The sequence below is a fragment of the Stegostoma tigrinum genome, chromosome 30, assembly GCF_030684315.1.
Source record: "Stegostoma tigrinum isolate sSteTig4 chromosome 30, sSteTig4.hap1, whole genome shotgun sequence".
NCBI classification, from domain to species: Eukaryota; Metazoa; Chordata; class Chondrichthyes; order Orectolobiformes; family Stegostomatidae; genus Stegostoma; species Stegostoma tigrinum.
In genome coordinates, this window is record NC_081383.1 from 36,606,495 (window position 1) to 36,632,787 (window position 26,293).

Here is a 26,293-nt window from a genome sequence, read left to right on the forward strand (position 1 = left end):
TAATCCTTGTCCCACAAGCAATGTTGTACACAGTAGAGGTAATGATAGATGGTATACTGTCGCAAGGGAGTTATTCTGGGTGCCCTCAACACTAGCTTCTGACTCCATGAAAACTCATGGCATCAAGTCAGTTGTGGACAAGGAAACTACCTCCTGAATGCCACGTACTTATCATTCCTCGGCTGATATATCATTCTTTCATGTTGATCACCACTTGGAAGAAGCATCGATGCTGACAAAGGTACAATATGTACTTTGGGTCAGGAACTTCAAAGTCCATCATGTTGTGACTCAAGATGGTTGGAAAAGTAAATTATGAAATTGTAAATTCATTTGCTGTTGCTGGGTCTAAATCCTGGAACTCCCTCTCAAACAGTGAGTGTTGCTATGCTAAGTGGACTCTGATGGTTCAAAAAGGAAGGTCACCACCATTTTCCCAAGGTAGTAAGCAAATGTTGGTCCAGGAAACACTCCTCTCTAAAGAATAGTAATAACAAAATAACAAGTATGGAGATTTCCTTGCCTATTTTTGGCCTTGACCAGACTCTTCATGGGTTCCAGAGTGAATTTTGAGGACTCTCAAGGTACCTCCCTACTGACTGTATACCAGTGTGCTGCCACTGTCTGTCTTGCTGCTGGGACAGGACATGCCCACAGATGGTGATGGTAGTGTCAGGGATACTGTCTGTAAGATACGATTCCATCAGTGTGACTGCAAGGTTGCTGCCTAACTAGTCAGTGAGGAAGTCCTTCATTTTGGCAATAGCCCAGATTTTAATAAGGAGAACATGGCAGGGTTGGTATGGCTGTGTGCCATTGTTATTTCTGGTGCCTGGGTTGATATCATTCCTTTCCTAGTTTCGTTCAATTGAGACTTCCTAGCCATTGATGGAACTGAGTGGCTTGCTAAGCCATTTAAGAGGGCTGTTAAAAGTTAAATATTTTGCTGGAGTTACATGTATGGTCTGGCAAGTTTTCTTCCCTAAAGGGTGCTGTTGGGGTCATGAATGGGATTTGAACCCTGGTTCCCAGAGCCTTGCCAGGGTTTCTGGGTTGTTAGTTCAGTGACAATACCCTTACATCATTGATACTCAAACTTAGAAGGTTCTTAAGTAACTGTAGGATGGGGAGACTTATAAAATAGCAATTTGTCTGCATTTTACCCAAAGCCTGTGAGATAATAAGCTTTAAGGGGTGAAAAAATGAGAACTTGTGATAAGAGTTGGCAAGAATGAATTTTTACACATTCCCAGCTGTCATGGTCACTAGAAATACCAGAACACTCCAGGGAATAAGTGTTGTCATGGAATTGGTTGTTTGTCCAGTATATCTTCTTAGGTATGAGATGAAAGTTACTTCAGGCTAGATTCAACTGTTCTTTGAATTGAGGAAGATACTGGGGAACCACTTCTTTGTGGATAAGACATTTTTTTAAGTTGCCTTCGATGGATAACTGTTGAGTGCCTCAACTGAGCACAGCACTTGGGCAATCTGCTGCTGGTCCTTTCACCTTGAATCTGTCACAATCGAATTGAAATCTGTGAGTTGAAAGGAGGCAAAAGATGAAGTCAGCCTAGACTTGACTTAGATTTTTTTTACATTTCAGTTGAGTAGTATTAAAATAAAACTTAGCATCATATGAAGCTGTAATTTTGCTGGTGTCTTTAAAGAAGCTATACTTATAAATTGGTCAGTATAGGGGATACGTAGCAGCCAAGAAATATTCTGATGTTTCACTGCTTCCTTGTCGGGAAATGCTCCAGTTTTAGCATCTCAGTCCAGGAATATAAATTAAAATCTAGTAAATCATAGAGAGCCTTGCAGCAAAGAATTATTGCAAGCTTTTGACTTCTCGCTCAGTCAACTCAGTATAATCCAAATCAGTCATTGTACAGAAAATCCTTTATTTGAGTTGGTTTGTTGCGATTTGCAGTCCACTCTTGTGTAGCATTGAAGTTCAAAAATTGTAATGTTAAGTGGCATGAATTGAGTAATTATGGTAAGTTGGCATAGGAAAAATGTTTTTGTTCAAATTTAATCTGAATTAAAGGGATTTTGAATTAAGCAACATTATTTATCAAGGCAAAGACCAATGAACCAAGAAACTGGAATTAATTAAGACATACTGCCATAACCCTATCCGTGCCCTCCTCTCTCAACTGAGGTTGTCAGATATGATGTTTCTTTCTAGGATTTACATGCATTTTTACTTGTGACAGGAGCTGTTCAGATTGAATAACATTGTAGCTTGTATGCCTTTGCACCGTCAAATTTCTGGCATTTGACTGGAAGTTATAGAATATGTAAAAATGTCAAAAACAGATGTTTTGTTAATGTAGTATAAGAGTTTCGTAATTTTACAATTGTAGCCATTCACCACCTCAAGGTTAAATATGCAATCACTCCAGCCAGTGTGCAATAAGATCGCTTGAAAAAACATGTAGCTCATTCATTGTGTTGACTAACTGTAATATCTGAACAATTCTATCAAATTCACACTCTCACTCCTTCCAGATTTCCTTTGTTTCTCTTAGTGCTGAAAAATCTGTCTATATCAATCTTAAATAAAGCCATAGACAATGCACCACAGCGCCCTCGATAGGGAATTCCAAAGATTCAAAAACAGTCTCAATAAGTAATTCTTTTTCAGCTTCTCATTCTTGTCCTGTGACTACTGCCCACCTCTGGCTACCCAGCTAGAAGAATGAGGCTGCGCATCTATTTTGTCAATTCCTTAAGAATTTTTTCTGTTTAGTGACACTACGTCTCATCTTTCTAAACTAGAGAGTGGCACATTTTACTCCTCCTTCATAAGATCAACCCCGTCATTCCAAGAATTGACATACTGAAAGCTTTGCTACCTTCTCAGACAAGAATGGCTTCCCTTCAGTAAGGAGACTAAAGCAGTAAAGAGTGCACCAGGTAAAGTGTCACCCCTTGTATAAATACAGCAAGTATGCCATACCTCTGTGTTCCAAACCTTTTTCGTTAAAGCCTAAAGAGCTATTTGATTTACTACTTACTTGCTGTACCTGTGTGTTAATTTTCAGTGAATAGTGTAAAACTCCCTCAGCATTTACTCTTTTTGAAAAACATCCCACCTTCCTCAGAGAGAAGGTATTTTCAAATTTTCCCATGTTCTCCACTTCCTTGCCCAGTCATTTAACAATCCGTGTCCTTGACCAGCCTCTTCTTGTCTTCATTACTTAGTTTTCCTCCTAGCTTTGTGTCAAGAAGGCAAGATATCTTGCTTTTCTGTGCCTATTCTGAGTAATTGATGTAGATTGTAAGTAGTTGAGACCAAACACGGATTCTTATGCTAATCCACTATACCCCTGTCAGCCTGAAAATAATCCATTTGTTTCTGCTTGCTGAAGTTTTTTTTAAACATTTACGGGATGTAGATATTGCTAGCTGGACCAGCATTTATTAACCATCTCTAGTTGCCCTTTAGAAAGATAGTGATGAGCTGCCTTCTTGAAAAGCTGCAGTGCACGTGCCGTTGGGAAGGGAGTTTCAGAATTTTGACCCAGCGACTCTGAGCAAAAACAAAATATCTCCAGTTCAGTGCAGTGAGGCCTTTAAGGGAAACTTGCAGCTAGTAGTGTTCTTGTGTCTTTGTTGGCCTTGTTCTTCTTGAAGTAAATGGTTGTGGATTTGGAAGATACTGCCTAAGGAACGTTGTGAATTTCTGCAGTACATCTTGTAGATTTTGCACACCACTATTACAATTGAATTCAATTCCTTTTGCATTTCAAACTGAATTGTTCGGAACTTAGTTTCAAAACACCTTACCTGTCTTTTTTGGTAATTAAACTCTAATTTTTCAGGATTAATACCTGAGGTGTGCAAATTTGTGGTCGGATAGCATCTTTGTAAAAGTGTTGTCACGTTTTCAGACTTGTTAGTCTATAGTGATTTGCATTAATCTCTTTTACATTTCTTTTTCTTCTGAAGGAACTTGTAAAATGGCTACAGTTCCACAGGCCCTAGCACAATAACCTACTTTTGCCCCATGCTACTTACCTCTCTTGGGCAGCCCCTTGTGTTTAAGCAGTGGCCTCCTATTTCTAGATTTGCCTAATTTCATCTATCCTGTCAAGACTGTATGGGATATTTTATTATTCAAACAAATTGTGACCCTCTTCTAAACTCCAGTGGACATGATCTTAACCTACCCAATCTTTCCACAAAAGACAATAGCCTATTCCTGCTGTTGGTCTAATGAAACTCCCCTGAGGTAGCTTCCAATGCTTTTACACCGTATCTTAAATAATGAGGCTAGTACTATATCCAGGGCTCCAAATGTGGTCCCACCAGCGAAGCATAACTGCTTTACATTGTATTCTTCTTTCCCCCCCACCAAAATAAATTGTTACATTATGCTTTCCTTCCTGATTACTTGCTGTTCTTGAAAACTAGCCTTTTGTGACTCTCATGTACCATGACACCCAGATCCTTCTGCATCTCAGAACGCCACTTAAGTAGGCAATTTCTTATTTTCCAGCTCCATTATACTCCATTTGCCAGTCTTTGCCCACTGATTTGTATTCCCTTGTGACCACCTTGAGTCATCTTCACAGCATCTTTGTCATTACAAAGTTAGTACCATACCTTTAGTCCTTTCACCCACAACTTTATACCAGTTGAAGCAACGGCATTGTACCCTGTGACACATAATGCGTTACATTTTGCCAACTAGAAAATGAACCACCTAAATTTTATTGAATTCAAATTCACCTTTCTGCCATGTTGGGATTCAAACCCATTACCTGGGTGTCTGAATTATTAGTACAATGATACATCATTACACCATCGCCCTCTCCTTTCCCTGCTGTTTTCTGCCCAAGCCAATCTTCTATCTATGCCAATATGTCATCAATTACACGGTGAGCTTTTGCTAAAAACTTTCTAAAAAGGTGAACGTAGCCAACTATTCCCTATGCTGGATGTTTGCCTAACCTGTGATTTCTTGCTTTTCTTTTGGTAAAGAAGTTACATTCACTGTCATCCAAACTATTGGAACAATGCCCGAATGTAGTGAATTTTGGAAAACTATATTCAATGCATCATTCATTTCACTCATCATTTCTTTCAAGACCCTAGAATGACGTCCGTCAGAACCTAGAACAATTTAGCTTGTAACTTTTGACAACTTGTTCAATATCACTTAGGTTGTGATTATAAATTGTCTGCATTTCTTTCATTGCTTTCATTCTCTGATTTACAGCTGTTACTTCTATCCTTAATAATCTGGTCTGATGTAGAATCTGACACTTCCTTTTTCATTAGTTTTTCCTTTCTATTGGAGGTAAACCTGTTCCAACTCTGCCCTTTTTAAATAGCTGCAGAAGCTCTTACTTTCCATTTCGGTATTTCTTGCAGCTTTCTCTCATTTTAATTTTTCCTCCTTATTAGTCATCCTTTGTCTTTTTAAGTTCTGTGTAATCTTCTACACAATGTTTGCACCTTACCCATCTTTGTATCAGAGTTGAAAAGCAAGTTGTGCACGTATAAATCTTTTTTCATCAACCAAGGGTAATAAGTCAGTCCCTTTTGAATTTTTCTTTCTCATTGACATGTACTTATTCTGTGAATCATGAAATGTTCCCTTCAGTGTCTGCTACTGTGTCTTTATTGACCCATCCCTTAACATAATTTGTGAATTTACTTTATAACTAAATAAATAATTTAGGTAACAAGGAATAGTTAAAAAAAACAGATAACACAGCTGGAGGAACACAACAGGCCAGGCAGCATCAGGGGAGCAGGAAAGTTGATGTTTTGGGTCAGGACCCTTCGGAACTGGGGGACAGGCAGCTCAGAAATAAATAGAGGGGACAAGGTGGGGCTGAGGAAGGTCGACGGGATGGTGATAGGTGAGTGCAGGTAGGGAGTGGTGGGGATTGGTTAGTGAGGTGGGAGGAGTGGACAGGTGGGAGAGAAGATGGACAGCTTGTGTCAGGTCAAGGTGGCATGGATGAGAAGGAGGGTTGGACATGGGATGCGGCCAGGGATAGGGAGATTTTGAAACTGGTAAAATCCACATTTATGCCATCGGGCTGTAGGCTCCCAAGGCAGAAAATGAGGTGCTGCTTCTCCAGTTTTCGGGAGGCAGCATTGTGACACTGGAGGAGGCCCAGGGTGGACATGTCACCCAGGGAATGGGAGGATGAGTTGAAATGGTTCTCAACTGGAAGGTGTTGTCGTTTTTTGCCGAGTGTGGGTGCTCTACAAAGCAATCTCTTAGCCTCCGCTTAGTGTCAGAGGAGGCCACAATGGGAGCAGCGGATGCAATAGATCATGTTGACTGATGTGCGGGTTTGTTTGGTGCCTTCAGTGGAGTTGAAGGGGGGGGCGTAGGGGCAGGTGTAGCACTTTCTGCGGTTGCAGGGAAAGGTGTTGGGGCTAGTGGGGAGTGTGGAGTGAACAAGCAAGTCATGGAGAGAGTGGTCCCTTTGGGAGACAGATAGGGGTGGGGAGGGAAATATACTCACTCACCATCCCACCTACCTTCCCCAGCCCCACGCATCCTTTCTCTGTTTATTTTTGAGCTCCCTTCCTCCCCCATTTCTGAAGAAGGGTACCGTCTGGAAATGCCAACTTTCCTGCTCCTTTGGTGCTGCCTGGTCTGCTGTGTTCCTCCAGATCCATACGGTTTTATCTCTGACTCCAGCATCTGTGCTCCTTATTATCTCATAGTTAAAAAGCATATGTTGTTTTGTATGATTCTATTTATTGTCAAAGTGCAGGCAAAATATTCCTACACAGAGTCAGATTTCTTCTTGATTCATTCATTGGGTAGATTTATGTCGAGTAATAATGTAGTAACCAATGGTCAAGGAGAAAAGAAGGGTTTTACTAACCATCCTCAAGGAAACATGTTTCCTGTTATTCTTACTGCATTTAACAACACTCACTAACATTTAAATTCACCTGCAGGTTATAGAGCTTTCAGATGTTCATGAAGACTGCAAATTCTTTTGAGTGAATACCTATTGGAACTGCTGCTTACTCTGCTTCCTTCATTCAGCAAATCTAACTGAATTGAGTACTCAGAGTTCCATAGTCATTACCTTTGCTGTTGTAAGCAGGCTATTACTTTTCTTGTGAAGCTCTTCATTATTTCTTGTTTCGGTTGTTGCAGACTTGTCCGAGGACCTAGTTATACCATGGCCTGTACTGTCTGGTGTTTTGAATACGATGTAGAAGACATCATTTCAGAACAGATGTTTTACGTTTGAAAGTAATCGCTGGTAAGCACTATATACTTACTTCTGTTTACAAGATTGTTATTTCTTGCCTTGATTGAAGTAGAAACTGCGAGTTTCTACTAACACTCTCCAGTGGCATCATTGAATGCCCATGCACCGTATGTGAGATTAAGCTTTCAGCCCTCATGCACCTTAACTAACACTCGTGTCATCAGTGCGTATTTCCCAGGGACCACTGTAAATTGATGAATCAATTTTAAGCAATTATATGTTGCAACCATAATGTGACAACTCTACTCATCTCGTCATTATTTTCAGGGCTGTCTTTAGGTCAGTGCTTTCTCTGAAATACTTCAGGTGCTAACTTGCGATTCTTTGATCCAGCCAACTGTTAGTTGAGTTTAAGGCATCTTTGAGGTCGTAAAAGGGCTTCTCTTACACTGTTTCGCAAAATTGGATAAGCTTCTTAAGGATTGGGAGCCTGAGCTGTATGCAAATTAATAATAGTTCTACATATAAATTAAATTCTGTGCCATTATGGTAAACCCAAATGATCCGGAAAGATTAAAACTTGGCACCCTTGTAGTACTGAGCTGTCAGAGAAAAGCTTGCATGTTTAAGATTTTACCACATCTTAAACATCCCAACTAAGACTTAGAATGATGAGAACTTAACAGATTTGCTTTTTGATCTCATTAGTGTTGATTTATTGAAGTGCTGTCTTCTTTTAGATTGCTGACTTGGTGGAGGCTTGTTAGCCTGTTAATGCATAGAGTAAAGAAAGTTAAACTTGAAGACAATACCACAGAAAGTTGGAAAAGGTAAGTGGCTTAAAAAGTTGCCCTACCCTTTCACTTTTGAAATTGATGAAATTTGAACAGTATTGCAGTGGTCTGGATATGTTAGACTGTACTACACTCCGAGATTTTCTGTGCTACGTTGCTGATATCCAATAGCTTACTGCTATTGATATAAAGAAAATTTTATACAAAATAAATGTATTCAGAAACCTGATTTAAGCCCTAAATTGTTTAGAGCTGCCTTGGTACAAAAGGTGCTGTCGAAGCGCTCTTATCAATGTTTTTCACTTGTCATCGTGGGTAATAGATTCTGATCTGACTACCTGCTAATTACAGTCTGAGAAATTGGGTGATGTAAGAACCCACAATAGCAACATTTTTAACTATGAGCTGAACCCCAAGACATATTGAAATAAAACCCAAATATCCTTTTAAAAACATACCGTGAGTGTTTGTTCATGTTCTGAGAGTCATATGTAACCTTTCAAAACCATGTATTCTGTATGAATGATCCGTTATGCCCATGCTAAAGGGTTATAAAACTTTGAACTATATTGATTAAAGTATTCACTGAAAAAACAGTCTGCAGTTAGTTTAATACATTTTGTTTCTTTCCTGGGAAAGAATTGATACTCCCAAGGCAAGTGAGGAAGGCAATATTTTAACTTTATTTTGCAAATGTGAATGGAGAGCATAGTAATTTAAGAATCTAGTTCCTGCATTCTCTTCCAGAGCGCAGCAGTAAAGCAAGATGTTGTATGTAACATGCATTCAGTGATTGCATACGTGGATCCAATTTGACATGGCCTGACGAGCGAGGGAGAAAGTTCGGAGGGTTGAAGGCTGGCTAGCCATGTCTCCGGAAAAGATAGGCAGATCCTTCGGCAGCAGCAACAACAGCAGAAATTAGGCAATCACGTATTCAGGATTCACAGGCTAAGGTGCATCAGGTGCGCAGTGATCACACATTTATGTGCCACAACTTTAAATACGTCAATATAGGTAATGCAGTTGTGTAAACAGTAGTTTCTTGCAGCTTAAGTTCTTTAATTCTGTTACTTAACTATAGAGTAAGCATGGGACTATTTCTTTAGTGAAGTGGAGTGATACATCTGAGGTAAATCCCAACAGTATGGTTACTTTTGGGGAACTTGATCAAATCCATGTGTTGCATTGGTATGCTTCAACGTTTGAAGCAGTTGGATATGGATTGTTCCTTCAATAAATATCAAGTTTGTTTTCTGGGTAGTAGGGATAGATGGAATGTAAATGTAGAGAGATCTTGAAGCAAGCAAAATACAGGTTCAGTTATTCAGTTGAGGGACCGCATCTGGCACTGGGCAATGATATATTTGGTTTCGTTATGTTAGGGACCCATGTCACCACTGCAATAACAGTGAAGTGAAATGCTATTGTGTGGAAATCTCTATTTAAATTGTGAAAAGCCATTCTATTGCGGGTTATTACTCAATCTTGACTGACTCTGCAGGGCCCATTTTGTGTTAAACTGCTGGTGATCACAGATCTGTCACTAGGTAGAAAAAATTTGAAATGACGCCCTAAATGCGAATGTGTTTAAGTACAATATTTGAGTACATTGGAAAGTTTTCCTCCTTTTTGGAATATTGAGTCTAGAATGCTAAAAATACCAGGTAGATATTAGATAATCAAGTTGAATTGATGGATTCAAAGTTTTTTTTGGAAAGAATCCTTCATTTAAAATTTGAGTTTAAAACACATTTCTTTGTTTCCTAAATATATTTTAATTTTCCTGGTTAAGGCTTTATTTTAACAAGCCCATTTTGAAGTCAGAGCCAATATTGTAAGTAATGGAAGCTCATTTGAAGGATGTGGTTCTTATCCGTTTTTATTCAAGAAAGGCTGTTAAAAGCTATTTGGTTCTAGGTTCACCAATACATAGGTAGTGTCTCTTTTGCAACAGTTTTTACTATGGAGTAACAAATGTGAAATATTGTGGATGCAGTAACATTAAAATAGAAACATGTTAGAAATACTCAGAAGGCCATGCTGCCTGTCTGGAGAGAGAGAAACAAAGTTGATGCCAATTGATGTCCTGTCATCAGAACAGGAACGTGCATGGGTTTTGAGCAAGTAGGGGGAAAGACGAGCAGTTCGGGAACAGAAGGGAGAAGTCAGTGATAGTTTGGCGAAGAGGACTCGGTGTTGTATTAGTTAACCAATCCTCTGTTCATGCTAATATCCTGTCCATAAAATAGGCTCTGATCATCTTAAGTAGCTTTATGTAGGGTGCCTAATCAAAACAACTTTTGGAAGTTCAAATATGTTGCCTGTACTGGTTCTGCTTTATCTCTCCTACTTGTTAACTCAAAGAATTCTAATAAATTTGTTAGGCAAACTTCCCCCTTCATGAAGCCATGCTGACTTTGCTTTATTTGTGTCATATATTTCTAAATGGACTATTGTTACATCCTTTATAATAGACTCTAACATTATAACGATGACAATTATCCCAATCGTTATGACTTTCCTGACAGTACACTCTAATGTGGTGTTCAAAATTTGCCGTTCTTCCAGTGCATCTTGAGATTGCTGAAGATGTGAATTGTTTTATTCCCAAATTCCTTATTTACCACTTTTTGCGATTTTTTTTCTCCCCCCTTACGGGCTAACTTAGGAAGTCTTGTTGGACCATTCATAGCTTGAAAGATAGTCATATGTACTTTTAGTTTTAGGAAGAGGTCCTGTGCAATCTTTCAAGGCCCTGCCAAATGGTCTTCAAGAGCTGGTATCAGAATTAAAGTCAAGGGTTCAATTAATGATTTGGTGTTGCCCCACTACCTGACAAATGGTATGTCTGGCAAAAATTGACCATATTTTGTAATATTGTTTGTGTTTTTTGTCTGTTTCAATAATACACAACTGACCTGCTGTTTATAACGTTGTGAACCACTCAAAGGTTTGTTACAATACTGAGGTTAGACTACCATCTAATGGACTACTGCCAGTTCCTCCTCATTTGGTATTTGAGGTAATTTCCATTTCCTCATTACTACTTTGTTTTTCAACTGTTAACCCTCAGAAACTGAGTCCAAACTAGTTTCTAAAGAGGCTATTTGGTGTGACTTGCTCAATTCAAGATCTATTTGTTGCATTTCTACCAAAGAAAATAGGTAAATCCTGTCAGCCTCAATATCTTTGCCTTCATTCTTCCTATTTAGATTTTTTGAAAATAATGAAGTAACTGAATTTTCAAGTCATCTTCTTTTTCATGTACTTGTCCTGTTTTGAATCAGTCTGAGATTTAGTCATGAGGCAATTTGCAAACAATCTAGTATGTTTCTCCTTATAGGATCTGTTTCTTCTACTTCTTAGTTATTCAACCACTCTCTGAGACCAATATCTTTGAATCAGCCAACTTCTCTATTTATTCAGTGACTCTTTAATCCAACCATATTTAATGGGACTGGTCTGTAATCTCCATGTATGCCCCCAATTAATATTTTCTTCTTCAGTATCCCCTCTGGAAAACATTGTTATTAGTCAGCGTAATTGACTGACTTGCACCATTGTCTTATACCTTTATTTGTCTACTTTTATGATTTGAATGACAAGAAATACTTTTGTGTTTTGAGGTTTAAGAAAATTCAGAGTCTCCAATGTCTGATTTGCTTTAAAAATCAAGGTGGGATTTCCTTGTTTATCCAGAGTTATCTCTCCCTTCTTAATAGATTCTAAAGAAACGTGCGCCTCAACTAGTTTTGATCCTACACCATTTTCTGATGAATCCTGTGGTTTTTCTTGAGTAATTGACTTTAATAGAATGGATGTGTTTTATTTTCTTTATATTATCCTAGGTACCAGCCTTTCACTTTTATTTTGCACCCTTCTGTTTGTTCCCTAAACTAACACCTTTTCCACCTGCACATTTTCTATTCTTTCATTTTCTTTGTCAACTCCTAAATGACCAATTCCCCAAGTATAGCTGCAAGAGGTATTGTAGGTATCTTCTGGAACTTTTTCTTCTTGGACCTTTGATACATGGCATTCATCTAAGCAAGCTTTGAATAAGTTTACTGGAATGCTATTACTGAAATTTTCCATAATCATAATTTCCCTCATTCTCAATTTCTTTTCCCTTAAGTTCAGTGTTTGAAACCACTGATCTCACGCTATTTTTTTTCTGACTTACTCTTGTGAATTGATGTTCTTTGGGCTCAAGCTGACATGTATTGATTTTTGCTTTATCTTAAGTTTCCATTGTCTGCACTTTGCTTCTGTAACAAACTGGCATACGTATGCATAACTGTACGTATCAAAACACTCCACAATAGTGAGATCCAAACACCTTTAGCCACTTTGGCTGCCCAGCCAGCTTTTTAAAAATGATGAAATTATCTTTCCACCCAATCCTTTGTAAACTTAGATGCTAAAGATAGAATTCTAGTTAAATCAAATCTCATTGGGATCAAAATCTTCCTCTGAACAACTACATCTTTTTTCGGTGATTTTTTTAAGACCCTAAGACATAGGAGTGGAAGTAAGGCCATTCGGCCCACCGAGAACACTCCACCATTCGGCCCATCGAGTCCACTCTGCCATTTAAATCATGGCAGATGGGCATTTCAACTCTGCTTCCCTACACTCTCCCCGGAGCCCTTGATTCTTTGTGAGATCAAAAATTTGTCAATCTCTGCCTTGAAGGCATCCAACGTCCCTGCCTCCACTGCACTCCGTGGCAATGAATTCCACAGGCCCACCACTCTCTGGCTGAAGAAATGTTTCCTCATTTCCGTTTTAAATTTACCCCCTCTAATTCTAGTCTCCGTGCCTAACGGAAACAACTTCCCAGCGTCCACCCTTTCTAAGCCATACGTTATCTTGTATGTTTAAATTAGATCTCCCCTCAACCTTCTAAACTCTACTGAGTACAATCCCAGCATCCTTAGCCGTTCATCATATGTTAAACCTACCATTCCAGGGATCATCCATGTGAATCTCCTCTGGACACGCTTCAGGGCTAGTATGTCCTTCCTGAGCTGTGGGGCCTAAAATTGGACACAGTATTCTAAATGGGGCCTAACTAGAGCTTTATAAAGTCTCAGAAGCACATTACTGCTTTTATATTCCAATCGTCTTGAGATAAATGACAACATTACATTCGCTTTCTTCATCACGGACTCTACCTGCAAGTTAACCTTTAGAGAATCCTGGACCAACACTCCCAGATCCCTTTGTACTTCTGCTTTGCGAATTTTCTCACTGTTTAGAAAATAGTCCATGCCTGTATTCTTCTTCCAAAGTGCAAAACCTTGCATTTGCTCACGTTGAATTTCATCAACCATTTCCTGGACCACTCTCCTAAACTGTCTAAATCTTTCTGTAGCCTCCCCACCTCCTCAGTACTACCTGCCTGTCCACCTATCTTCGTATCTTTGGCAAACTTCACCAGAATGCCCCCAGTCCCTTCATCCAGATCATTACTGTATAAGGTGAACAGCTGCGGCCCCAACAGTGAACCCTGAGGGACACCAATTGTCACCGGTTGCCATTCCAAAAAAGAGCCTTTTATCCCAACTCTCTGCCTTCTGTCAGACAGCCAATCCTCAATCCAAGCCAGTAGCTCACCTCGAACACCATGGGCCCTCACCTTGCTCAACAGCCTCCCGTGAGGCACCTTATTAAAGGCCTTTTGGAAGCCCAGATAGATAACATCTACTGGGTTTCCCTGGTCTAACATACTTGTTACCTCTTCAAAGGATGCTAACAGGTTTGTCAGGCACGACCTCCCCTTACTAAATCCATGCTGACTTGTTCTAATCTGACCCTGCACTTCCAGGAATTTGGAAATCTCATCCTTAACGATGGATTCTAGAATTTTACCAACAACCAAGGTTAGGCTAATCAGCCTATAATTTTCATTCTAGCGAGTTTTGAGAAGATTTGTAGCTCAAGTTGAATCACATCCAGAATTTTCCATCTTTTGCCTTGATCCTTTCTTAAACACGGGGGTTACAACAGCAATTTTCCAATCTTCTGGGACTTTCCCAGACTCCAGTGACTTTTGAAAGATCACAACCAAAGCCTCTGCTATTTCCTCAGACACGTCCCTCAGAACTCTAGGATGTAGCCCATCGGGGCCAGGAGATTTATCAATTTTTAGACCTTTTAGCTTTTCTAGCACTTTCTCTTTTGTAATGCCTACCATACTCAACTCTGCCCCCTGACTCTCCCTAATTGTTGGCATACTACTCATGTCTTCCACTGTGAAGACTGACGCAAAGTACTTAAGTTCTTTAGCTATTTCCTTATCTCCTATCACTAGCCTTCCAGCATCAATTTGGAGCGGCCCAATGTCTACTTTTGCCTCTTGTTTGTTTTTTATGTATTGAAAGCAGCTTTTTTCATTTCTAATATTACTAGCTAGCCTACCTTCATATTTGATCCTCTCCTTGCTTATTTCTCTCTTTGTTATCCTCTTTGTTTTTGTAGCCTTCCCAATCTTCTGATTTTCCCAGTGCCTTGGCCACTTTATAGGCTGTCTCCTTTGATACATTTCCTGATTTCCTTTGTCAGCCATGGTTGTCTAATCCCACCCCGATTTTTCTTTGATTATTTCCATTTTCCCTAGTGTTTTCTTTTCATTCTCTTCCCTTTCCAATTCTCTTTGACTCTCTCCCATTTCCTACCCCAAACTTACATTATTTTTTAATTAAATTTTAGCTAATTCTAGAGGGGATATCTCAATTTTTGATTCACCCCTTTGAATTCTAAATGCTGGATAATAGCTTTAAGCAACTCGTCCTTATAAGATTTTACTTTAATTCCAATTCTAACTTGTCTGTTAAAACTCTCATTTTAGCCTTGGCCTAAAATTTTAAAAAATCCACAGTATGTCTTCTACTCCCACAAAAATTTTAGCCATTTTGAAAGTCCAGTTTGTAAAATGAACTTCACCATGTTCCTGTGTTATGTCCAGTACCTCCACATATTTAAGTCTTCAAAAAATACATTGTTTATTATTAAATTCAATTATTCCAATTTGACAAGAACCCCACTTTATATTCTCAGCTGATGATAATACTGGAGAATGGAATCCGACTCGCTAGATTGCGTTTGCTTTTGCAGTTGGTCACTGTGGCAATTAGTCACTGAAACATATTCACAGTTGAGGCTGCAGGTTTTTTTTTTAACAAGATGTAAACAGACTGTACAGGGCCACTCAAAATATCTTAACACAAACAGTGAAATAAAATTTCAGCATGTTTCCTAATACTATTCTTTAACAGCTACTTGATTCCAGAGTGAGTGGGGAGCGGGGGGAATGTCACTCCTGTCTCAACTTAAGTTTTTAGATATTCCTCCCAGATTCTTTTCCTTGGATTGAGAGATGGTTTTACGATACCTTTGGATTCGACATGAACCTTTTGCGATTCTGATGGCTGAAATGATTTTCATTCTAGCAACTTGCAAGTTTCTGTTTGGGCTCCCCGTCCTGAGAAGCCCCACATATTAAAATACTTTACTTTGGCTAGGGTCACTGGTTTCCTTGATGTAAAAGCTTAATCCTTTTGCTTGGAGAGACTGTTCTCACTTCAAAGTTGAACCTAAAGCTAAAATGATGACTTTTTCGTCCCTTGTAAATCTCAGTTTTATAAATATTAACGTCTGCTTTTGTTTAGTATGCAATCACTGCCTCAACAATGATTTAATGTCAATAATATCAAGTCTCCACTACTCCCTTATTGCTTCTAGCTGAACTCAGCTCGCTAGACATATCCATATTCCTGACAGGTAGGATGGATGCTATCTTTCTGTTTCTAATGCTCTTTAGAATAGCTTTGTTACATTAACACACAACCTTGAAATATGAGATGCAGTCCACTTATAAATATGACTGTTCTACCAGTCATTTGACTTACATCTCGTATTTTCTTGTAATTAATCCATTTAGGTCACCATTCCAAATGGCAATCTGATGTGTGTTGAAAAGAATATCAACACAGAACTGACCCACACTCGTCTCTTTCTAATTTAAAATCCAAATCTCAAATGCCAATGTATAATACACCTTTTATTACAGTACATTGAGTGCAAAAATAAGTAGTTATTGCTTAACCTTTATAAATCGCTATTGTAGCCTCAGTGGAAATTTGTCTGTAATTATTTGCACCATATGATGTTAAACTGAAGGAGAGAGTGTTAAAGGAGTTATGTGTACAGATTGGGGAAACTTGGATTATTCTCCAGTGAACATAAAAAGCTGGCCAGAGGCCTGATAGATATGTGGGGAATTTGATAGCACAATTAGTAAGAAGCTATTTGTTTTGGTAAGTGGCTTCGTATCTAGAAGCCATTGATCTAAAATATTTGGCAAAAGAAATTTAAATTGAAAAATTGCTTCATATAGTGCATTCCAGATTGTAGCAATCCTTTGTGAAAGAGAGCTAGGATCTGATTGCATCATGCTGTTTAAAAATGCAATAAAGCATGTACTTGAAGAAGGTTAATTTTTTGGGCATTTGTGCAAAAGCCGGGGAATGGAACTAAATTGGGCACTTCTTTTCATAGGCTGACACAGGAATGATGGACAAAATGACGAACTGTGCTTCTATAATTCTTTCTTGAAATAATTTGTCATCAACTCCTAGGCAAATTGTCATGGGTAGTAATGAAACCATACTTGCTGCAATTCGTGCATAAATATGGCACACAGCATTGATCATCTGGGGTATAAATCACTTCATATGCAACAGTTCTAAAGAAACTTCACTGACGTATCACTGCAACCTTGTCTGGCCTAATTTTTTCTATTCCAATAATGTGAAAAAAACTTTCAGACCAGTTACTGCTATGCAACCAAAATAGGCCAGCACATAACAAGAAGTTGTGGGTGATCTCTAAGCAGATCACTCACTAGTGTTCTTTTGCCCCATCTGCTCATTTGGTCTTCTGCATTTTGGAAGTTTTGACTGAACCGGAAACAGAGAGACATTTATCTTAGTATTTTAAATACTGCAATTAACGTCTGCTTTTGTTTAGTATGCAATCACTGCCTCAACAATGATTTAATGTCAATAATATCAAGTCTCCACTACTCCCTTATTGCTTCTAGCTGAACTCAGCTCGCTAGACATATCCATATTCCTGACAGGTAGGATGGATGCTATCTTTCTGTTTCTAATGCTCTTTAGAATAGCTTTGTTACATTAACACACAACCTTGAAATATGAGATACAGTCCACTTAACTTGAAGTTATTTCATTCAAACTTTTTCACATTAAATTCTCACTTTCAACTGATGACAATTCGTAAGTTGTTAGTAGACTACTGTCAAAGAGCAGAGGAAAGGGGCTGTGTGGTTGTGAAGGATAAACTTGCATTTATATGACAACTTTTGTTACCACAGGATGTCTGAAAGCATTTTACAACCAATGAAGTACTTTTGAAGTGTAGTCACTGTTGTGCTGTGTGGGGAAATATGTCGCAATAATCAGCATTTTCTCATTGAGGTTTCCTTTATTTTTTGTTTGAACCGTTATTGCTGTGGGTCAGTAGTTGAAAAGGCAACCAATTATTTTTGTATCTGTGATGGTCATTTAGTTACAGGTGATGTTCTTTGAGCCATTGATTTTAGGTGAATGTGATTAATGTTTTGCATTTATATCTAGAATAAGGGGGTGCAATGTGATTTTGTTTTACACTGAAGTTGCAGTTACAGTGTAAGTGTGGCCCAAATCCGACATTGGAGTCGAACCTAACACAACACTGACAAGCACAATGACTCCACTTTTGTTTGGCACTAATGCACAAAAATAAAAATAATCGCTGTTCATTTCAATCCATTTGCATTGGTTCTGATCACAAATTTATCTGAGCATTTCTATGATTTAGCTGCTCGGTGCACATGAAACTAGTTTTGAGAGCTTTTTGCAGAGTGGGGTCAGTGTTCAATATCAGTGGATAAATACATAAATTCTGACAAATTTGAGAGTCTTCGAATTAATCCCAAGTCTATATTGTGTTGATTAAATTCAGTAGGTGAGCAATTGTTGTGTAACTTTTGGCCTCAACATCTCAGGATTATGAACAGGAGTGATGTAATTCGGATTTGCATTCCTGTGGTTCTCGCTGCCATGTGTGAACCAAAGCAAGTGAAACATAAAAATGGTAACAATATTAAGTATGCATTTCCTTCACCACTAGCAAATTTGCATGTTGTAATTAAAAAAAAATACACAAAGGAGCAGAGACCTCGGATGTTGACGCCGGTATGTCTGCAACTGCTCCCATGATGCCTATAAAGTTAACCACTGTTTACTGAACTACATTGGCAGAAGATATTGTCTTTTATATGGTATGCTTTTTTAAAAAAAAATCCATCTTGTTGAAATAGTAAGCAGTGTTTATAGGAAATTTGTTGATATCTATTTATACTATGAACTATTTTGCATCTAGGAGACATCCATCATACTCCTGGTAGATGTGTCAAACTTCATTGTAGAAGCATTAACCTGAAATTTACACCTGTGATTGCTCTCATAAATTTACAAGCAAATGACATGACTTGGATTTCCACAGAAAGTACGTAAGTAGTGTCCTTAAGGGTAGGGATAGATTAAGCATTGTTCTTGAATGGACAAACTAGGTTAGCAACTGAAATATCGTATCCGCAACTCTAGATCTCAAATTATCTGTGTGCAACGTATGGAAGATGAGTTAATGTTCTCTGGATGAACAGCTATTTCCATGAGGTATTGGTGGGCTTCTAGCATCAATGAAAATATCACAGCAGTACAAGAATTGAGAAGGGAAAAGGGATTTCTCACTGGGACCAATGGTTATAAAAATGCAGTGGTTTCCAATTTGAGCTCTTGTTTTATTTTGTAGTCACACTTAAAACTAAAATGATACAGTACTGCCTTCAATTGGAAAATGTACTTTTCAATTTGAGGGGTGGATGTTCTTGTCTCTGTTTATTGGTTGATTTTATAGGGAACTGTGAGGAAAGTGACAATCATCTGCTGAATCAGTGAAGAAAACATTAATCAACTGACTATCAGTGGTTTGAATATATCAATAGGAAGTTGCAAACTAGGTACGTTCATAAAATGGCAACTTGGTAAAAGTCTTGTTTCTGCCACCAAATTCATTTTTGTTATTTTAATTTTTAATCGAAAGCCACAAGACTGACGAGGGAACCTGAGCAATTGCTTGTTTCTAAGGTTTTAATTTGTTAAAGACTTCAGTTCCTAACTTTGCTCATGCTACATAGTTTATACTTGTAAACTAGTCAGTTTCTGCACTTGCACTTTGCGTAGTTTGAATTTCCTTTTGAGGATCTGGTTAGCTGTCTTAGTGAAGGAAATAGCCAATATAATCTTTTTGATCTAGTAAGCTGATGGAACTTAGCTACATACTTCAGTTCTAAATATAGTCAAGGCCGACATTGAGTGTGGGCATGAGTGCTTTTCTCCCCTTTTCGATAGGTTACTTTATTTCTGTCTACCTTTGAAGATGCCGGCTTCTGAGCCAGAAGGTTGGGTGTTTAAGTCCCATTCCAGAGAGTTGATCTAGGCACATATTTCATTAAGCACTGAGGGAGTGCTATATCATTGGATGGCAAATTACAAGTCACATCTTTGCTTTTGTTTGAGTGTAAAAGGTCTTATATCACTATTTATAGAATAGGAGAGATCTTACAAGGTCCTGGCAGTTATTTATCAGTCACACTGTCATTTAAAAAAAAACTGCATATTGTAGCCATTGTCTCATTGCTATTTAGATTCTACCTCTGTGCCCAAACTGACTGCTTAATTTTCATGTTACAACAGTGACTCCAGTTCACAAGTGCATTATTATCTGTAAAGTATCCAGGCATATCCTGAATTCGTATTATTTCAAAAAGCATTAGTGAAGCATCTGGAGACATTATATTAAAGGTGCTATATAATGCATGCTGACATTTGGAAAAGTGTTTTTCATTCACTGACACTTTTTAAACTATAGTTCATCCTTAGTTTGACATGTTGAACTATCAGGCTCTTGTGTCCTTATCACTGTTTTTAATTAGCACTTCTATATTTTGAGTCACAAATTTTCCAAGATTTTGACAAACGGTCCAAATAACTGCCCAAAGAGAGATTATTGATTCATGTAAGATTGTGACTATGCTTTGGGATACTGCTGCCCTTGACAATGAGACTTAACCGGAAAGTTCATGGGTCACACGATAATGAGTGAGTGAGTGGTGGTTATCTTGTGTTTCTGAGATTTGTCCATTTGCATTACTAACCAGGACTTTCTGCTTTTCTAATCCCTCTAGACTGTCACTCAATATAAAGTACCTGTGTAACCTAAGAAAAAAATCAGTCTTAACGATCACTGAAAATACCTGACTTTTATTTCCATTGTTCACGTTTGTACAAAGTAGAAGCGCAATTATGTTTTGCTGCTGACACTGCAAACAGCGAGGAGTACCCTATATAGCATCTGTATGTAAATTTTTCCTTTGTATCTACATTCGTGCATATTGTTATGTGTCTCACGTTGAGAGAGGATGTTTTTATTCGCTGCAGCTGTGTAGTAAGGACTGAAGAGATGGCTACCGTGGAAGCACTGTCTGAAAGCGCAGAGGTGGTGGATATGGAGGACGCACCCTCCCCATTCTACGTTGAGAAGCACACATGGGATGGATTGAGAGAGATCATCCATAGCAGCAGGAAGTATCCTGGCATTATCATTAACAAAGCACCTCATGATTTCCAATTCATTCCAAAAAATGATGAGTCTGGGCACCATTCCCATCGTGTCTATTACTTGGGTGAGTAGTTGTTTGTAACAGAATGTCAAATTACATGAAAATAAGGATTTAGACCAGAAAGGCATGCTCAAACTGTTCTCTTTGAGTACTGTATTCAATTCTTGTCAGCAAAGCATAAAAGAAACATCTAATGTCCTGGAAACAGTTGAAATAGGAGCCAGGAGGTTGATTCCTCACATCAGATAGCTTAAGGAAATATTATGGGAAAAATAGACTTAGCACCATTTTCAAAGAGGTGATTGCATTGTATTTCTATAAAAGGACAACAATTTTGATTTTTGGAATCTCAGTTGAAATTAACTTTGTGGTTTTGTTGGAATTTTCTTCTAGATTTAATAAAAAGGCCAAATGCATAATTTGAACTAGTATTGGAATAAATTGGTAGTTGTTTGTGTGGGTACGTAGCTGACTGAACTGTCCTCTGATTTGTATGCTGGTGGAAGCAGAGTATGTTCAGCATATTTAAATCTTTTTCGAGGAATCCCATGTTACTGCAATAATGATACAATATATTCATTATATTGTCAAATATTCATTATATTTGACAAATCCTTTCAAGAGTCACTTGATTTCATAAATGTTCGGCATCACATTGATGAGTTGAGGAAGGAACTGCATGGATAAATACATTGCAGGTGTGAATGAGGTAAAGAGGGCTCTTCTACCTGCTGCCTTGGAAATTGGAAGGCCATATTTATGTAGAATACATCAACGAGGGATTTCTGTAAGGAAAGACAAAAGTATTTAAGATTTTGCTCGTTTGACCAGAGAACCATTTCCTTATTCATGCATGGAAAGTGGACGTTGCTGACAGGGCAAGAGTTTGTTGCCCATCCCATCACCCAGTGCTTGTTAAGCTCCATCAGAGGCTAGTTCAAGAATCAAATGCGTAGCTGTGGTTCTGGAGTCACACGTCAGCCTGCCTGTGTAAGGATGGCAGATTTCTTTCCCTAAAGGATATTAGTGAGCCGGACGTTAATTTATGACGATTAACAATGGCTTCAAGATCCCTATTAGACCAGCTTTTAGTTAGTTTTTTTTAATAGACTTCAAAATTCATCATGTGCTATTGAGCCCGTGTCCTTAGAATGATCATCTGGACTTCTGGATCAAATGGAAAATTCATGGAAAATGTGATGATTCTTTGCAAAACTGTGAAGGTTTGGGCTTAAATAGGGGAAACTGTTCCCATTGTCAGGAGAATCACCGAACAGAGGACTTTGATGTAAAATTAAAGAAATGTGTAAAATTATTTATTACCGTGAGCAATGATCAGGAATGCATTGCATAAAAGGATGGTGAAAGCCAGCTCAATAACAACATTTGGGCAGGGAATAAAATTTTCCCTTTTCAAGTATATATTCCTGAGTCTATAGTGGACGGTCCAGGGAATGGAACAGTTAGATGCCTGATACGCGTGGATAAGATGCTTGCCCTGGCTGCTGAGTCTCAGAGATGGAATCGGAATAAGGGGCAGACCATTTGAGATTGAGTTGAGGAGAAACTTGTGGCATCAAAGGGCAATCAATCTTTGGAATTCTATGCCTAGAGATTGGTGAGAAGCTCAATCATTTAGTATGTTCAAGACAGAAATTGATAGGTTTCTGGAAATTAATGATGCCAAGGGATATGCAGATGATGGGGGATAATGATGTAGAGGTAGGTGATCAGCCATTTGAATTGTTGAGCAATCTTGATGGGCCAAGTAACCATATGTATCTTCTCTCTGTGTTCCTGTGTATTTCCAAAGAGCACCGTGGGCTGAATGATCTCAAGTGCTATATTTTATTCCAAGAATACAATGTCAAGTTTGGCTGGCTGGCTGAATCAGGAGCTTACAAATACATTGCTAGAGGCAGAAAATAGTTTTTTGTGGCTTGTGTCCATCATTATATTGTCCCCAGTTCCTATTCAATAGTGTGCGTTAGATCTTCTTTCCTATTTGAAGCCAAGTCCCAAGGACATTAGCTTGTGGGTCTGGATTAATAGTCCGATGATATCACTACTCCACCCCCACCTGTAGAATTTTGTGTCTCTTGTTTGTCCACGATAGTTGTCCACCCTTAAAAATAAAATGATTTGACAACTTGAAGAGAAAATTATCTTTGCAGTATTGTATTCTCAGCTGATTCCTTTGAAGGATTCTTTCTGATATGTTTTGACAGCCTTTCTAATAACAAACGGTATTGGAGTTAATAAAACTGCCAAGGAATGAATGGGTCTTTATGCTATATTTATGGTCGAGTGGTCAAGCCACTACCAAACTGCTAGAATTTTAATCTGGGCCGGCCTAGAGCAGCTAATCATTTTTGATGAAAATTACACTTGCAGACGACACAAAGGTCGGAGGTGTCGTTGACAGTGTAGAGGGCTGTTGTAGGCTGCAGCGGGACATTGACAGGATGCAGAGATGGGCTGAGAGGTGGCAGATGGAGTTCAACCTGGATAAATGCGAGGTGATGCATTTTGGAAGGTCGAATTTGAAAGCTGAGTACAGGATTAAGGATAGGATTCTTGGCAGCGTGGGGGAACAGAGGGATCTTGGTGTGCAGATACATAGATCCCTTAAAATGGCCACCCAAGTGGACAGGGTTGTTAAGAAAGCATATGGTGTTTTGGCTTTCATTAACAGGGGGATTGAGTTTAAGAGTCGTGAGATCTTGTTGCAGCTCTATAAAACTTTGGTTAGACCGCACTTGGAATACTGCGTCCAGTTCTGGGCGCCCTATTATAGGAAAGATGTGGATGCTTTGGAGAGGGTTCAGAGGAGGTTTACCAGGATGCTGCCTGGACTGGAGGGCTTATGTTATGAAGAGAGGTTGACTGAGCTCGGTCTGTTTTCATTGGAGAAAAGGAGGAGGAGAGGGGACCTAATTGAGGTATACAAGATAATGAGAGGCATAGATAGAGTTGATAGCCAGAGACTATTTCCCAGGGCAGAAATGGCTAGCACGAGGGGTCATAGTTTTAAGCTGGTTGGTGGAAAGTATAGAGGGGATGTCAGAGGCAGGTTCTTTACGCAGAGAGTTGTGAGAGCATGGAATGCGTTGCCAGCAGCAGTTGTGGAAGCAAGGTCATTGGGGTCATTTAAGAGACTGCTGGACATGTATATGGTCACAGAAATTTGAGGGTGCATACATGAGGATCAATGGTCGGCACAACATTGTGGGCTGAAGGGCCTGTTCTGTGCTGTACTGTTCTATGTTCTATGTTCTATTAACGTAAATCGAAAAACTGACTTGCTGCAAAGTCCACTATTAAAAGCTGACTGAGGTAATCACTATATACTAGGTGACTAATCTGGAGCAGTTCAACTGTGATACCCATCAGTGTGAACAAATCTGGCATGATTCAGTAGTGAATATCTTGCACTCGAGGATGAAGAACAAAATTATTCTGGTTTGTGGGAATCATGATTTCAGTTCTCTTGCCCATGTCTGAATTTTCCTCTTAAGACTAAGGTGTTCGGTTTACAGTTGATTCTTAATCTGAAATTGTCAATTTAAACTTTGAGTAAACATATTAAATGCAAAGTTGCCACTTTGACTTTTAAAATCAAATCGTTGGAGACCTCCTTGAAGACTGAATTATACGGTAGCGGTTTTTATTTAACACCACTTCATAATTTCTTCTTGAATTTCTGAGTACTGAACTGTTCCCAATGCTTTTAGAAAGTGAACTAGAGTTGACTCCTTAACTGACAGATCAGAGACAGGACTGTCCTGTAAGTTTTAGCACTAACATCTAACTTTAGTTACTAGTTGCTGCAGTCTGACCAAGACCTATTTTCACTTGTGGACAGGTACCTGGGCACAGGTTTGAAGTGATCATTAAAAAAAATACAAGGTATTTTACATACCCAGAGGTCGATAACTGTCTGGAATTCACGATACTGTTTGGTGGTTGAGATGGAAACCCGCAACTCATTTGAAAGGAGATTACACCAAAATTGGTGGTATAGTTGACTGAAATTACAAAGAGATCTTGATCAATTGGACTAATGGCCTGAGGAGTGCCAGATGGAATTTAATGTGGATATATGTGAGGTGTTGCATTTTGGTGAAACAAACATGGCCAGGACTTAATGGTAGGGCCCTGAGTAGTGTTGTAGAACAGAGACACCTGTGGGTTCAGATACATAATTCGTTGAAATTTGTGTCAAAGTTAGATAGGATAGAGAAGGAGGTGCTTAGCACGCTTGCCTTCATTGCTAAGTCCTTTGAGTGTAAGAGTTGGGGCATCATTTTGATGTTGTACAGGACTTTGGTGAGGCCTCTTCTGGAGTACTGTGTGTAGTTCTGGTCACCATGTTATAGGATGGGTATTCTTAAACTAGAGAGGGTTCAGAAAAGATTTACCAGGATGTTGCCAGGAATGGAGGGTTTGAGATATAAAAATAGACTGGACGGACTGAGACGTCTATCACTGGAGCGTAGTAGGTTGAGAGATGGCCTTATTGAAATTTATAAAGTCATGAGGGGTGTAGGTAAGGTTACTGACAAGGGTCTTTTCCCTAGAGTGGTGGAGTTCAAAACGAGGGCACGAATTTTTAAGCTGAGAACAGAAAGGTTTTACAAAGGAATGAAGGGCAACATTTTTACGCAGTGGTTTGTGTGTGGAATGAACTGCCAGAGAAAGTGGTGGGTGAGGTACAGTTTACTGTATTTAAAAGACATTTGGATAAGTTCATGAATAGGAAAGCTTTGAAGAGCTATTGGCCAAGCACAGACAGGTGGGACTAGTCTAGTTGGGGAATGTCATCAGCATAGACTAGTTGGATGGAAGGGTCTGTTTTGACACTGAATAGCCCTGATTCTGTCAATGCTGGATCTGGACCTGAAGCGTTGTAACCTGCAATTTATGAATCAGATCCTGGAAAGTGAGACTAGATCGGCAGTTAGTTAGTTCATCTGGCACTGACCAGGTAAGCTAAATGGTCTGTCTTTGTGCTGTGTAACCCTTCTATGATTCCAAAGTTGTGAGATTGCAATGTTGCTGTTGATTAACACTGGGAACTGCCTTTTCTATAGGGATGCCTTATGGGAGTAGAGAGAACTCTCTGTTATACTCTGAAATCCCAAAAAAGGTCCGGAAGGATTCTCTTTTGCTGCTGTCTTGGAAACAAATGCTTGATCACTTCCAGGTGAGAATTGTATTTTGTGACTTCTTTTACCTTGGATGGCATAATAGTGCAGTGATTTTATTCCCCATTGTTAACTGCTATAGAGTAGATAGACTGTTTCATCGTTGTAATTCATTAAACGCTGTAATATGTCATCAAGCTAACATCTCTTTAATGGGACAGGCAACAGCAGGCTCCTTAGCTACTGTCATTACTAAATGAGAACTGAAACCAAAACTTACAGCTTCAGACCTGTACTTAACGTTTTTGGAGTTTCCCTCAGACCTTCTGGCTAGGCTGACAGGAAGACTGCATTCAGTGATGATGGTCGTGTTCTATTGTGAAAAGAATGTAC

General features: G+C 38.9%; 1 protein-coding gene across 8 annotated transcripts in view; it reads left to right on the forward strand.

Moving 5' to 3' along the window:
* dpp9 (dipeptidyl-peptidase 9) overlaps positions 1-26,293 on the forward strand; it is an 88,280-nt gene that overhangs the window by 17,756 nt on the left and 44,231 nt on the right. For 2 of the 8 annotated variants that reach the window (XM_048559939.2, XM_048559938.2), the window contains 6 exons: positions 7,148-7,256; positions 7,946-8,035; positions 8,747-9,016; positions 18,452-18,581; positions 20,572-20,816; positions 25,847-25,959. In XM_048559939.2, coding sequence (XP_048415896.1) covers positions 8,986-9,016; positions 18,452-18,581; positions 20,572-20,816; positions 25,847-25,959 — 519 coding nt within the window. In that variant the 5' untranslated portion in view covers positions 7,148-7,256; positions 7,946-8,035; positions 8,747-8,985. Of the gene's footprint in view, positions 1-7,147; positions 7,257-7,945; positions 8,036-8,746; positions 9,017-17,127; positions 17,148-18,451; positions 18,582-20,318; positions 20,488-20,571; positions 20,817-25,846; positions 25,960-26,293 lie in introns of those variants that run through there. The other 6 variants (XM_048559944.2, XM_048559947.2, XM_048559943.2 and 3 more) reach the window with 6 other exon arrangements.